A 16016-nucleotide genomic window follows, 5' to 3' on the forward strand; every position below is an offset into this window, starting at 1 on the left:
TAGTGTTAGAAGGAAGAAATAGCAATGCAGTTGGAGTGTGATCTCGGTGTACCTAATGCCCTCTTGGTATTTGTATATAAGTCATAAGATCCATATGTATACAAGAGAGCAAGGCATATATACATGTCACATGAGACACTATGCACTTTTGATGAAATTATATAGATGGAAAAACTAAGTTTTGCCTGGTTTTTTCATTGGTCACTCTCAGCTGCCCACGGGGCCACAACTTCCAAGATTTGAAAACCTAGCAAAAACCAAATATAAGTAATAGAAAATTTTATTACACACTCACTAGTCACTATTGTACACTCCGTAATCCGTATACAGTCCTTTTTGAAATCGCAGTCCAGATAGCAGTATGTATAGTGTATATGGTGAGTATGTTATAAAGAGCAAATATCATTACTCAGTAAGTAATGACAAAATTAGTATTGTTTTTTCACATGCAGGTTTGAACCGAACAAATCAGACTCTCTAGCAATAGTAAACATCGTCCAGCCCAGGCAAAGGTGGCCCAATACATCCAAAGTACCAAACCACTGAGCATTCACATTGTTCACAAAGGAAACTATACTCTCTTTGATTCAAATTTTCAATGATGACATTTTCTTGAAAATGAGTCATTTTCTAAAAAATATTTTTGGTAAAAATATCTTATTTTCTTATGTTTAATAGCAACTTTAAATGAGTTAAAAAAAATTTCTTAACTTCTTTCATTTAACTTGCTATAGAATAAAATTGTTTTTCAAAAAAATATTAGTAAAAAACAATCTCTAAAAATAAGTCATACTTTTTATGTTGTCTTAAAATAGTTTTCTTTTTACTCATTTTTTATAATGCTATCAAACACTGGAAAATAGAGATAACTATCTTTACACAATATTTTCCATCGAAACAAACGGAACAGTACAAGAACAAATTAGTAGCTTGAAATTTCAAGCTGTAGACAGGGAGGCTTTAGTGTGTTGTGCAATAACTTGGTGAGTTGGTGGTAATACACAGTTACACACAAAAATAAAATAAAACAGAAAAAAGAATCTCAAATAAGAATCGTATTCTGCATAAATATTTTATCTATTCAATATGGTATATACTAATTAACAGCGTCTGAAATGCTAATGTCCATAATCTCTCTTTCTAGCTTGCCTGCCAATATCTAATGAAATGCAATCAATAAACAAGTAAATTGATACTGAAACACTGAAAATAAAGGGAATTTTCCATTAGCATTGCATACCTCCAGTTCATAAATCATAATACATCATTGTTCAAGATTTCCACTTTACATACTTTACAAAATATGCACCCTGGGGGGAAAACTGGTGCATAAACACAGCATATGTTAAAGAAAAGTATTCTCACAATTGGGCATTAATATTCTACCCTATGCCCTTCTTCCTGGGTTGTAAAAGGCTGCACATACAACATTCAAGTCCTTGTCAAACTATCATCCTGGCTGCACTTAGGATTTTGCATTGGGAGGACCCTGTAAAAAATTGGATTTTCTAACAATTCTTTTGCAGAAGGACGCCGGACTGGATCTGGGTCCACCATCACCTGTTAGAATTATTAAAAGTTTAAAACATCAGATAAAATCAGCCATGAAGTTGCAAGTTCCCAATAACCAAAAACAAACTTCAGCAACAATATATAATGCACGCTAAAGTTTCTTATACAACACCTTTTGTTACATAATAAAGGAAGTGCGCAAAAGCTTAAGAAGCCCACTCAATTGTCACTCAAACTATATCCAGCAGTATCTTATAACATGTCCTCTTAACAGAACAGAGATGCAGAAAATAGCAAAATCAATTATATTCATTAACAATTTTTCTGGTTTCAAATCTCATGAATACCATATTACAGTGGGACTACTTGATATTTCCAAAAATACAAGAGTAGCTTCAACCAATATACAGTGATTTTTATTTTTACTGCAAGATTTGAGTAAAATGAAAGATGAAGATATCCAAAACTAGCATATAGCCGCTAGGAACCAATTTTCAATCACATTAAGTAGGCAATTACAACATATTCCAAAACATTATTCAGAAATTGACATAAAACAACAAACCTCAATCCCAAACTTTTGAGATCGGCTATGGATCCTCAACAAATCAGAAATTGACATAAAAGTACAATTGAAAAGTCTTTCCAGTTTCAATAATAAAAAGTATCCCAGCACCAAAGAAATAGAGGGATGAATAGAAAGAGCGAGCAATTGTTGCATTATAAAGAATTTTGATAAGTAATTCTTGCATTAGAAAGTAATGCTAATAACAAATATCAAAAACTACTTCCCATGCACAAACAACAAGAGCAACAGCAACATTTCCTCAGCTTCATAGAAAGTACAGCACTATCAATATAGAGAAAGCAAAAATTTGCACCTTGAGTAAGTTCTGAAATTGCAATGAATGGCCAGGAAGAAGCGCCAATTTTCCCTCTTTCAAAAATTGAGATCCTGCCTCTGGCAAAGGTGAACCTCTAATAAGTTCATAAATAGAAGCTCCCAAGGAGAAGATATCAACCTTGTCAAGATGATCATATTTCTCATTCAAGATTTCTTGAGGCATATAACGTGCATCACCCTCTTCAATTGGCAAGCTTTTGTCAGTAAGAGTTGCACATCCAAAATCACCAAGTTTATAGACACCATTCTTGACATAAATATTATCCGGTTTTACATCTAGGTGAGCTATTCCTCTCCCATGTATAAACTGCAATGCTTTTGCAATCTGTGCAAATTTAAGTAACGGAATGCAAATATTAATGGAAGTGGAAAATTCCTAGTGTCAAAATCAATATAGAGCAACAAGTTGGCTTGTATACCTCATAGAAATTTACATTAAGAAAAAATAAAAATGAATGATGATAGTAAAAATAAGAATAAAAGAATGTATTCCATCTTTCTCTTTAACAATAAAATACAAGAATGCATGCCATCTTGAAATCCATAGCATTGTGGCATTCATTTTATAATAGTAATTCAAACATGATCAAGAAGGCAATAGATTGATATAGTTTTATCATCCTCTCATCTAAAACCAAAACTTACATACCCCAATTTCAGATTATATGGGGACCACATACATAATTCTAAATTCTTTACAAAATTCAATGATTTAGCTTGTTTCCATTGTAACCACATGTGTCTTCATAGTTTGATTAATACAAGAATATCATGAATCAGTATCTTACAATTTGAATTCAGCAGGAACTGCATACAAGAATTAAGGATCTTACATATAAAATACTCACCCAAAATTGATATTTTTTAAAGAAAAGGTTAACCAGTTACTTTAAAACCATTCAATCTTATCTGCCATCTTCATTTTGCATGTGCAAAAAATCAATAAGATGATGTTCATTGTGGTCAATCTTGTAATGACTTCATGCTACAGCATGTGCAACATTTTTTATAGCATCTTACAAGGTCCAACTATGAGATTTGTACACAAAATTCCCAGAAAGAATATAACCTGATGCAAGGCTTGCAATACTTCCGCCTCTGTGAATAATTGAGAAGTTCTACTCATAGACAAGCTGTGATCACAGAGCTCCATCTGAATGTAGAGTTGCTCATTTTCAAACCAAGAAGAGTAGTACCCAACAATATTTTCATGAGACCCTGCATAGTAATGACCGTGAAACTCATTAATAAAATATTAAGCAGAAATGGAAATACTAATGAAATTTTCACATACATACCAAGAGCTGCCAAGGATTGAACTTCCATTAAAGCTTTCCTCCTGCAAAGTGCAAACATTATTGCATAAGCAAGTTACTTGACCAAAAAGTAGAAGAATCTAAATGCATAATGCAGCTACCTTTCTGTGTCTAGATGCAGCTGCCGTGTGCTATGTTTCACAGCATACAAGCAACCATCAATTCTCTTCAAGACTTTGAAAACCTGACTAAAGTTCCCTGTACCAATTTTCTGGAAAGAGAGCAAAAAGCTAACAAGTTACATAAACACCAGAAACTTGACAACTTAGAAAAGAACAAGTGCGGTAATATAGACAAGAACCTCAATCTCTTGGAAATCAGTGTGATAGCGTGAAAGGCCATCTCCACCAATAAGTCCCTGAAAAAACCCTGCAGATAGCAGCATTATGCAATTAGAAATTCAAGCCAAAGAAATTCAAAGAAACTTTTGCCAGTCTGATCCCAAGGCTTCAAAATACAAAGGGGAAAAAATGGAAGCTTTTTCAAAGTCTCTTGTAATGAGCCTCTAAAACTATCATAGTACCTGCACATTTTGATCTTTGATTGCCAAAAGGATCTATGTCCATTTCTGAAGCACCCATCAAATAAGGATTCTTAATGCAAGGAGGGGGCATAACCCGACAGCGTAAGGCAACCGCAGATTGTGGTACATAACTATGAATCTTCTGTGGTGCAGATATCATTGCTTTATCTACTTTTTCTTCATCTGTATCTGTACCAAAATTATCATTTGCAAGTTCCACCTCTTGTTGATGGTCAGAGAAGGTAGGACTAAGAGGATTTACCAAGATACTATCTGTGAAAAGCATAAATATTCAGTTTCAAAAAGGGATGCACTGACTTTATCATCTAAAAAGGCTTTAAAAATAAAGGAGTGGGAATCATGGAATATAAAGGAAAAAATCATAATTCATTGGCTGCAAGGTTAATAAAAATACACTTCCAGGTAGCAAACAGGAAAAGGAAACTTTTGGCTAGGGACGGATAGATACAACAAGAATTACAACATGTCTTGCAGTTCATGTCCATCAAACTAGAGGTCAAGACCCCAAGTCTGTATAGCATTCCACCCACTAAATATGTTCATGGCACACATTCTAAATTACTTTCATTTGTACACATGTTGCATCATGGTAATGTTCGTTTCAGATAAGTTTCTCTCCAATTTCATGATGTTGATTAAAAAAACAGGTTCTTATAAGTATGATGATTTAAATTCTGATCAAATATACACATTCACAATGGACACTTCTACTTGACACAAGAAAACCAAAATATCTCAGTTCTACTGTGCAATACAAATGAACATACACTCATCATAATACCACTTACAAAAAATTCTAGATACCCTTTGCTGTCTAATATCTGTGTTCTACTACATCTGTGAGTAAATGGTGTTTAGGGAACATCAAATGTACAGCAACAATCAATGCTTGATTTGAAATTGAAAATAATTTGAGTTAATAATGCAATATCACTAGTACCCAAAACCTTCTGTGATGAGACACCTTCACTCTCAAATCCTGTTTACTATGGCATCTCAACCAGTACTGAAACAAGTAGTTACCATGAATATAGGTTGCCTCACACTATGCAAGCTTAACAACCTGCATAAGCAACCAAATCTGCCTAGAATTTCAATTCTAGATGTCTCGAAAGTTTCATACATGGACATCTTGATAGTCTTGGATCCAGTTATATCAAATTCCATAAAAGTAACTATTTATAGCAGATACCCATGCTATGCAACTCGGGAAATTATCACAATTCTAAAAAGATAGATGCAATTCAATGTGTTCCCTCACCTGAAAACATTCATCCAAAATAAAAAAATAAATAAATATCAGAGCAACAACTAATCTTACCTGGCCGACGCCTCTTACTTCTCACAGTATTCAGCTTCTCCGGTGACTTGGGACAAGGAATGTTATCCTGCGAAAACAACATGAAATAACTTCAATTCAAAAACTAATCATAAAAAAATGTAACCTCAACATGAAATCCACACCTTCATTTACATCACCTTGTTGCAATCGAAACCGTTCAGAAGATTTTGGTTATCTGGTGTGATATAATCCGGAGTGCTGCATTTACAGAAATAAAATAAAATAAAATCAACACCCAAATTCAGATACTTACTAAGTCGATTCAAAACAAACACAAAATTCATCATATAACACCCATTCCAAATTTCCACTAAATTTAGTCGGACTAGCATAAAATTAACTAAGTTAAGTATCAATTAAAACCTCCAAATTTCACATTAAAACCCCATATTCCAAAAAGATTGCAACTAAACATAATAAAAATCAAACCGGGCATCAATTTTAACTTTATTCTCAGGTAAAGTAAAACCCTAAAAAATAAAACAAAATTAATCAGATACTCACAGAGTGTGCTTTCAATCATTCATTAAAAGGAACACACACACACACACACACACACACACACACACACACACTCAAAAATTACTCCTATAATAGAAAACAAAAAAAAAACAAAAAAAAAACCTAGAAATAAAATTTATCAACCTGAGCATCGATTTACACTTTACAGCATCAAACAACCTCCAAATTTCACACTAAAACCCTAAAAATTCAAACATTTTATCTATTCGTTTCGAGAAAATGTAAAATATGATAAAGATATTGAGTTTTGATGTTTTTTTACCAGAAGAAATCTTGGCTGAGAATGAAGTCTCTGTCATCGGCATTGGGATAGGCATCGGCGGCGCCGGCGTCGGCGGCCGCCTCGGCGGGCTCTTTCTCTAGAAGGTTCTGGAAGAAAGAGGCGTCGGAGAAGGAAGATGCTGAAGTGGAAGAAGATGATTGGTTGTTGTTGAGCTGAAAATGATTCACTGAAACCTGCACTTGCATATTATTCTGCCTCCTCATCTTCTTCTTCTTCAATCTCTCTCTCTCTAACTCTGTGTGGGTGAGAGTTTGCTTAAATGGTTAATAAATAAAGAAGGAAATAAAGTAAAAAAATAGTTATAATAATAATATTATTAGTGATAATTTGTGTTTTTTGAAAATATTTTTAGAATTTGTTGAAGCACGAAATTTGAATTGCGCGGGATAGGTAGAGATTGAGTGAGAGTGGAAACAGGTTTGTGTTTAGATCTGGACCGTAGGATGGATATCAGGGAATAATCGGACGGTCATTTTATGTTTTTTTTTTTTTTTTTAAGTGGCGTACCTTGGAAGCTTTTCTTTTCTTTCACTTTTTTGTTAGTGGGGAATAAAAGTTAGTGGACTTTTTGAAATTTAGTGGGGTATGGGGAAAAGATAATTTTATGGATTAGTGGATTGGATTGTTGGGGAGAATTGAACAGACAAAGGTACCTACAAACTCCAAGAAGGCAAGACCTTTGCGCCTTTTTGGACTTCTCAACCAAATAGATTGTCTTTCTATTTTATAAAACTATTTTTGATGGATCGGAGGTCAAGTGCATTATTTAGGATATTGCAGCGCATTCAATTGTTTTTAATGGTTCGGTGGTAAAATATTTTTGTGAGAGAGAAAAGGGTAAATTTGCATCCGGTGCAATATCCACTAGATCCTAATCTATTTTTACTGACCCAATACATTGCAACAAAAACAAGTCCTAAGAGCATCTTCAGCCCAAATGGCATATGTCATATCTTGCTTCAATTTAACATATAAACACAAAATAACCTCAGCATCCGGGCTTGTATAATACAACTATTGCAAAAAAATTTAGAATTGTGCTACTGTGCAATTCTACATGTAGAATTGCACTGTAGCACAATTCTAAAACAAAAACTATTATTTTATTATCTCTCTCTCATCTGAAGGCCTGACTCTCCCAATCTCTCAAATTGTCCCACGTCTCTCTCTCAGACTTCTCCCTCTCCCTTTTCTCTCCCTCAGGCCACTGTTGGCCACCATCGCCCAGCAACGCCAAGCCCAGGCCGCCGTTGGCCACTGTCTCCACTGTCTCACCCGGTGTGGTCTGATCATGGAGATCGTGGTCTAATTGTGGAGATTGTGGCAAATCGTGGTTCAGGTGGTGGGATCGTACTTGGGTTCGAGGAGATTGGGTTTGAGTTCGTGGGGTTCGTGGGGTATGAGAAGATCGAGTATTTGATTTGGAGTGGGATCGATGGCTTGGGTTGCCATTTTGGGTTATGAATCTGCGTTTTCTAGGTTCTGGTTTTTTTTTTTTTTTTTAATATGGGTTTTTGCTCCGGTGGGTTTTGCACATTTAAGATTTTAGGTTGAAGAACAAATCGGTGGCTTGTGTTGCCATTCTGGGTTCTAGTACTGCGTTTTCTGGGTCTCTTTTTTTTTTTCTCCTTCTGTTGTGAGTTGTTACGCTGGGTTTTTTTTTTTTTTTTTAATATGGGTTTTTGCTCCGATGGGAATTTGGTGGGCAGTGGTGGCGTGGTGGGCATGGTGGAGGCGCAATGGTGGTGACTGGGCAGTGGAGGCCTGGTGATAGAGGTTGAGGGAAGGTGGAGGGGAAAATTGGGAAAAAAACAAAAAAGAAATATATATATTTTATTGTGTAGAAATATTATTTTAATGAGAAGAATAGGAAAATAGAAGTTGGGATGTTGGAGGTAGTGTAAAATGGTATGGTATAATTGATAAAGTAACTTTTTAGGATGGTAAAATAAGATGAGATATGAAATTCGGATGCGGATGCTCCTAGGGGCTATCTGGATTTTCAGAGGCTATTTGGATGGCTTGTTTCTATAACTCAATTTTCTGTTTTCATAACTCATAACTCAAAAATGGTAAAACCCATAGCGAGAAGTCCGTTTGGGAGCACCATAACTCTGTTTTCAGTTTTTTGTTTCCATCACTTAATTCTCTGATTTTTAAGTTATAAGTTATGGAAACTAAAACACATTTTAGCTGTTTTCAGTTTCAATAACTCATAACTCAATAGCATTTTTGTAATTAAACACACATGGGGACCCACTAGTCATAACTCAACCGCACCTTTTGACCAATCTACCTTTTTTTTTTCTTTCTTCTCCTGGGTTCGGTCTTCAATTCTTCCTTTTTTCTTTTTTCTTTTTTTCCTTCTTCTTTCACTAGGTTCGGGTTTCTAGGTTTCTTTTTTTCTTTTTCTTTTCTTCTTCTTCTTTCAACTGGTTCAATGAGTTTGGGTTTTTTTTTTTTTTTTTTTTTTCCACTGGGCAAGTCTCTCTCTCTATCCTTCTCTCTACTCTCTCTTGCTTCTCTTTCATCATCAGTGACCAAGGTCTGGGAGAGCTTGGGCTCATTTGGATTTTCTAGTGATGATAAGGAGGTTGTCGAGTGAGGATGGATGTAGATTTGTTTTGGGTCAAGCTGGAGATGGGTTTCTTTCGGTGGGTTTTGGAAGTTTCGTTGAGATTCATTGATGGCTATATGCAACGATGGAGGAACAATGGTGGCTGATTAATTTTCTGTTTGGGGTTGATTGGTGGTAAGATGGCTGATTTTGGGTTTCTCTTTAGCTTCGTGGGTTGCATGTTTATGGCTATGAAATTTCTGGTTTATGACTTTATGGGTATGAAATTTTCTAAGTTTATGGGTTGCTACAATTTTCTAGGTTTATGGGATTTCTATGATTTTTTTTTTCTTTTGGACTTTTCTAGGTTGTTTGTGTGATGCTGTGTGGTGAACTGGTCATCTTTCTTGCTCTTACATTTGTGAAAGTGCCTTGGATGATGATAGAAGATTGTGGTTGGGCTACGATTTTTTTTTTTTTTTTTTTTTTTTGAGGATCAAATTGACAGTGAGTTTGGGTACTATAAAAAAAAAAAAAAAGCTGAACGGAGTGACAGGTATAGGGCCCACAAACAGTGTGAAAAATATTGAGTGATGACAAGTGAGTGATGGTGCCAATCAGGTATGGTATTTTAAGTGATGAGTAATAAGTAATAAGTGATGAGTGACAGAAATTGAGTGACAGAAATTAAGTGATGAAAAATTTGCATCCAAACAAGGCCTCAGTTTCCATCACTCATAATTCTGTTTCCATCACCCATAACTCAAAATATGTGGATCCCACAGCTAAGTAGTGTGTTTGGCACTGTTTTTTTAGTTTTTGTTTCCATCACTCAATTCTCTGAATTTTGAGTGATGAATTATGAAAACTAAAAACACATTTTAGATATTTTCAAGTTACCAAAACTCAGTTTCATGGCATTTTCGTAACTAAACCCACATACATGGGACCCACTGTCAATGCAAAGTCACACCAGGCACTGCTTTTGACAACAAGATCAACGGCTCTCTTTACCAGTATCACTATACTCCATCTTTTACCAAAGAAAGTCCTCACATGAATTGAAGCTAAAATCTGCCTCACCTTCACGTAGATCACCATACTCCATCTTCATGCACACATCTGATTTGCTACTCTGTTTTTTTTTTTTTTTTCTTTCTTTGATGTTTGGGTTTTCACATCTAATTTGATCTATTGAAAGCCGTGGTGAACCTGTTTGCTTCTCTATTTTTTTCTTTTCTTTTTTTTTCTTTGTTTGATGTTTGGGTTTTCACATCTGATTTGTTCCATTTTGGTGCTCATGGTGATGGGTTTTCAACCCGTGGTGATGAAGTTTACATCTTTTACATCTGGGTTTTTAGATCCATATTAATCTCCAAAATCAAGCAACCAACTTCTCAAACAGAACAATACCCACAAGCAACCACATTTCCTTGGTTTATTTATCCCTACCCATGAGCATTATTGTCTTTTCAAAACTTTTGTTAAACTTATTTAAGTTATATAAGAAAGAACTTCTCATATTTGCATTGTAGTAGTCCAAGGTAAAAGGACCAAATGCTACAAAAAGAATAAAAGAATCTGGCTTGGAAAGCTATACACTGACCTTACATGAGAGACCTTAGACTGGCCTTACATGAGAGCACCGCTGCTAGGGGAATGGGTCACGTTTCTTTATACTCGTCGGTGCCACTGGGTCATGACAGAGGAGATAGCACCGCTAGTACACGTCGGAGAGATGGGTGACAGTCCTGACGAGGCGAGGGAGCTTCTGAAATTTTTATGGGTTCAGGTTTAGGTTTTGGGAGAGTAACAAGGGTGAAGGGGAAATGAGAAAAGATAAAAAGATGGGTCCGCGGGTAAGCTAACAGCTTTGGTCTGACCAAGTTACAGGTCTGGATCCCACAAAAATCAGAAAAGTGTGAGTGATGAGAAGCTGAGTGAAGTGTGCCAAACAGGTGGGGTTTAGGAAATTGGGGTATTTTAAGTAATGAGTGATAAGTGATAAGTGATGAGTGACGAAAATTGAGTAAGGAGTGATGAGTGATGAAATTTTAAAAACCAAACAGGGCCAATGTCCTATAACTTTTCTTTTCTTTTTGTTTTGTAATGGTCCATTTGTTTAGGTGGAAAAATAAAATGATGGAAAACTAAGCAAGGAAAATAGGAGGGTTGTGGAAGTTTTCCATTGGATAGTTGTGTGGAAATTTCAAATTGGTTTAATGATAAATGATGGGTGTTTACACGTGCTAGAAAATTAAAATCTTTTATATTTTTCAACATTTTCTATCCTTCCAACTAGAGAAACTAGAAAGTGACTAATCAATATGAGAGATTGTACTTCTCAAATAAAAAAAAAAAAAATATAAGAGATTGTAGCTACTTCCTCATATAAATTTAGTTATAACTTGGTATCATTACCTGTCTTAGTGACAATATTACATGTGATATCAATATCAAATTATATACATTTTACGAACATGTTTTTCAAATAATGTACGCAAATATGTACATTTAATGTACATATTTTTCAAATAATATACACAATTTCATAAATTCAAAATACACATTTTTTAAAGAATATACACAACTCTAAGTTCAACGTACACATTTTCTCAAAGAATATACACAGTTCTGAAAATTCAACATATACATTTTTGGAAAAAATGTATGCATTTCAAAATTGTGTGCATTTTCATATATTCAACCTATACATCTTTTTTAAAACACTAGTAAGTGTTGCACGTGCTACCCCTTGAGTGAAAAAAAATATAGATAAATTATTTTTTTGTAGTAGTATCAAATCATGTATTTAAATTTAGAATAGTTATTTAACATATGGCTATCTATTTAATATGATAATTTCTTAAAACCTATTTACTAAATACAGTATCTACTTACGAAAAAAAATTCTACTAAGAATGATAACAAACTTCGTCATTTTCCAACAATAAACAACTAAGTTTTGATAAAACATTGTCACAATATTTAAATTTTCGTAATAAATGATAACAAATGCTACAATTTAAACTCTTAATAAAATTAAATACTTATAACCATTTGCAATGAATATTTTGTTATTCACACTACCTTCTTTATCATTTTATTTTATGAGCCTAACTACGATGCTTAGCTTACTTAATTTTTAACGAACACCTTTTTAAGAAAGAAAAGAAGAAAAAAAACAAAATAACAAAAAAAACATGTCATTGAAGTTTCTATTAGATAAAATTATAAATCTAGAAGATTTAAACCTCTAATAAATTTGTGTTCTCTAAGTAACAAATAAAATACCATAGATCACCATTTTTACTTTTTAAGTATGACTAACACATAAAATTCAAAATACACAATGAAAATTTTTGGGACATTAAAATTTAGTGAGGCATTTTAGATATTGCACAATGAAATATTCTAGAAATCATAAGATTTTGTTAAGATTTAACTAAGAGAGTAACAATAGGGACTATATGCTCTTGTACAAAAAAATAGAGGAGAAAATTATTCAACTTTAAAGTTGGGGGGATGAAACTACCCCAAACATAAAGGGGGAAAGTATTTTTTTCTATAATTTTTTTTATTGGTAAACTATGTGTTTTTTACTTTAAACAATGTGTTGAAAAAACGCAAGAAAATTGTTCATAAAACTATGAATTTTGGCTCAACAAATTAAGAAATTATAAGATCCTCATGTTAGACAAGTGACATGATCCATCATTCCACTAAAAGACTTCCACCTGTTTGAAATTGCTGAGTTAGAAAATTTTTTAAAACAGAAACTGACTACTGACTTAACAATTTTAAACAAGTGTGAGTCTTTTAGTGGAAAGGTGGACAAGTGACATGGTCCACCAGAGGACTGTATAATTTCTCCAACAAATTGGCTTAAAAAAAAAAAAAAGGTCAGGAACACAATAAATGTCACAATATTTTCTCATACCTTTATTTTAGTTATGGTGGGCCTTGGTATGATATTTTATAATTTTATTTTAGAGTAATGTTATGTCCACAACATTTTCAAAACAAATCCTAGATGACTATCTCCATACTATCCTAGATGACTATCTCCATACTATCTTATTTTATAGAAATACTATCTCCATACTATTTTCATAACAAATTCTAGATGACATGTTGTTGCTAATTTTACAATGGAGCCATGGCTGATATAATTTTTTTATCCATTAATAGTAGCTTACCACCTATAATTTGTTGTGAAATTAGTGTGAAAATATTGTGGACTTAGCAATTTTTTATTTTATTTATAAGAAACTGAGATCTTAACAATTATGAAAATATTGTGATAACAAGTGTTACAACATTTTCACAAAATATTTATTTTCAGTTGTGGTCGATCATAGTCTCATATTTTGTTATTTTATTTTGGCCTATAAAAAATTAACACCTCAATAATTGTATATTGTGAAATTTGTTGTATCAGTATAACAATTAATATATATGCTAGCTCATATAAATATTTAAAACAAAAAAAAAGAGCACAAATCGATGACTAAAAAAAAAAAAATGATGAACAGTACATATTGAATAAATCAAAAGGTATTGTAGCTACTATAATAGCTTTTACACATTCACACAACAAGTGTTATAACATTTTCACAAAACATTTATTTTTAGTTCTGATTGGTCATATATTTTATTATTTTATTTCGACTTATAAGAAATTGATACCTCAATAATTGTAAAAATATTGTGAAATTTTAGTTGTGGTTAGTTCCAGTATGATATTTTATTTTGACCTATAAGGAATTAATATCTTAACAATTGTGAAAATATTATGACAATTTGTTGTGTTAATTAACAGCTATATATAAGAAGAAGAAAAAAAAGTTGATCAAGTGATATTACCCAAAAAAAAAAAAAAATGCCAATGAACAGTGCAAATTGAACGGACCAAAAAAGAAATGTAGCTACTACTATAGTTTTACGCATTCACACTTTTGTTATGAAAGTATTGTAAAAAATGTTATGGATATAGTACTTCTTTTTTCACAATACCTTTATTTTTAGTTGTGGTTGGTTCTAGTATGATCTTTTATTTTGACCTATAAGAATTCAACACCTCAACAATTGTGAAAATTTATTGTGTTAACTATCAGCTCTATATATTAAAAAAAAGAAAAAAGAAAAAAGAAAAAAGTGGACTAGACGATATTACCTCAAGGGGAGAAAAAAAGAGAAGAAGAAGAAAGAGGCAGCAAAACAATGCAAAATATTGAATAAACCAAATGACTGTAGTTTTTTACTGTTGCTTTAGCACATTTGTGCTTTTTATATACAAAGAAAACTACATAAGAGCACTCACAGCAGTGGTGCTATATTGCTATATAGCAATATTTTAGCTCCTCAAACACTAAAACCAAGCTGCAGCAGTGGAGCTAAATCTATTTTTTTTAGCTCCATTGCTACAGTGCACATCTATAAATAGATGTGCACTGTTCATGAGAGCTAAAAATAATAATAATTTTTTATTCCCTGCCCCATTAAAATATTACCTCTCTTTCAACTCTGATCATCTTTCAACTCTCACCTTTCTCTCTCTCAACTCTCTCAGCTCTCTCTCAACTTCCTCTCACAGCTGCCAGCCCACCCCCACGCCACCGGCTCACACCGCAAATCCGCCGCCGGCTTACACCGCAGACCTCGTCGTCGATCCACGCCGCAGACCCTCCCTCCGATCCACGCCGCAAACCCCGCCCTCCGATCCACGCCGCAGACCCCGCCTTCCGATCCACCCCGCCCTCCGATCCACGCCGCAGACCTTGTCCTTACTTAGTGTTTTTTTTTTTTTTTTTTCCTGTTGTGGGCTGTGGTGTGGTGGTGGTTGTGGTTGTGTGGGTAGATCGGCGTCGGTGGGTGGCCGGGTTCGTCGGCATCAGTGGGCTGTGGCTGGTTTCGTCAGCATCAGTAGGTGGCTAGGGTGGGTTTCGTGGTGGTGGGTGTATGGATGTTTTTTTGGTAGTGGAATATATTATTTTATTGTAGTGATTATATTATTTTATTGTGATGTTTATATTATTTTATTGTGTTGAAAGCTAAAATAGATCCACTGCTATAGCATGTATGTAGATAAAATAGATAAAGTAACTTTTGGTGGAGCTAAAAAGCTAAATTTTTAGCTCCACTGCTGTGGATGCTCTAAGAGTACATTTAACATTTAACGTACACATTTTTTAATGGACCTAATTATGTACATTAGACATACACATTTTTCAAATTTGTGTACATTGAACGTACACAAAATTTCAAATAATGTATTTGATTGAATGCATTCAACATACACATTTTTCACATAATGTACCTAATTTTGTACATTCTACATACACCATAAGCCTCAATTTTCTGTAAGCTAAAACCTCATTATGCAACTTATGATTTGAGAAATACAAATAATGTCAGTATTTACCAACAAAACAACACTTTGAATTGATACAATTTCACTAACAATATGGCACACCTGTAAAATCCTATCCTGCGTTAATAACAGAAACTATAAGTATACAATGTTTTCACATTTGCATCTAAGAGACCAGAATAATCTATGACTACTTAGCCAAAAAAAAAATCTTTAACATAATTACCTACATTAAAAGACTAAACAAAAAAATATAAGACATTCAAATTGCATATAATTCGGATTACGAGGAAAAAATGACAAAACTATATACATGGGACAGGAAAATAAATTTTTTTTTTTTTTTGTTGTACAACAGTTCAACCATAGGATGCTGCCAGGCATTCATCAACCATATCCAAGAGATTTGGACTGCAATTTTGATTTTCAAGTGCTGCTGCCACCCGTTCTTTACCATTTAGTTGTTTGAGAACTTGTCAATTAAGGAAGTAACAGAAAGTATGATTTAGATATAATAGAATGAAGGAAAAGAATACATGTGGCTGACTCTAATCAATCTTTTTATTTTTATTATATATATATATATATATATACATACCAAATTTGATCAAGAGGCAAAATATTATATTTGAATAAAGTTGAACACCTTGATCATGAGGCAAA

The 16016-nt window shown here is 33.7% G+C and overlaps 1 protein-coding gene across 1 annotated transcript; it reads right to left on the minus strand.

Annotated features, from left to right (window-relative positions):
* Positions 1–1204: 1204 nt before the first annotated feature.
* On the minus strand, positions 1205–6694 carry LOC112004785 (wee1-like protein kinase). Its single transcript, XM_024037012.2, has 10 exons — positions 6403–6694; positions 5756–5816; positions 5598–5664; positions 4256–4528; positions 4034–4101; positions 3834–3943; positions 3715–3755; positions 3486–3634; positions 2394–2741; positions 1205–1560 (listed from the first exon to the last, which is right to left on the minus strand). The coding sequence occupies exons 1-10, from the start codon at positions 6624–6626 to the stop codon at positions 1432–1434; spliced, it is 1470 nt and encodes a 489-aa protein (XP_023892780.1). The 5' UTR covers positions 6627–6694; the 3' UTR covers positions 1205–1431.
* Between the last annotated feature and the right edge of the window lie 9322 nt (positions 6695–16016).

The sequence above is a fragment of the Quercus suber genome, unplaced genomic scaffold, assembly GCF_002906115.3.
Source record: "Quercus suber isolate HL8 unplaced genomic scaffold, Cork oak 2.0 scaffold_216, whole genome shotgun sequence".
NCBI lineage: Eukaryota > Viridiplantae > Streptophyta > Magnoliopsida > Fagales > Fagaceae > Quercus > Quercus suber.

Excerpts from the sequence above, each read along its gene's own strand:
- LOC112004785 (XM_024037012.2), bottom strand. The coding sequence starts at position 6,626 with ATGAGGAGGCAGAATAATATGCAAGTGCAGGTTTCAGTGAATCATTTT. Across the intron at positions 5,817-6,402 it reads CTCAGCCAAGATTTCTTCTG|CACTCCGGATTATATCACAC; the intron begins GTAAAAAAACAT and ends CTGTAAATGCAG. Across the intron at positions 2,742-3,485 it reads TATTGCAAGCCTTGCATCAG|ATTGCAAAAGCATTGCAGTT; the intron begins GTTATATTCTTT and ends AAATTTGCACAG.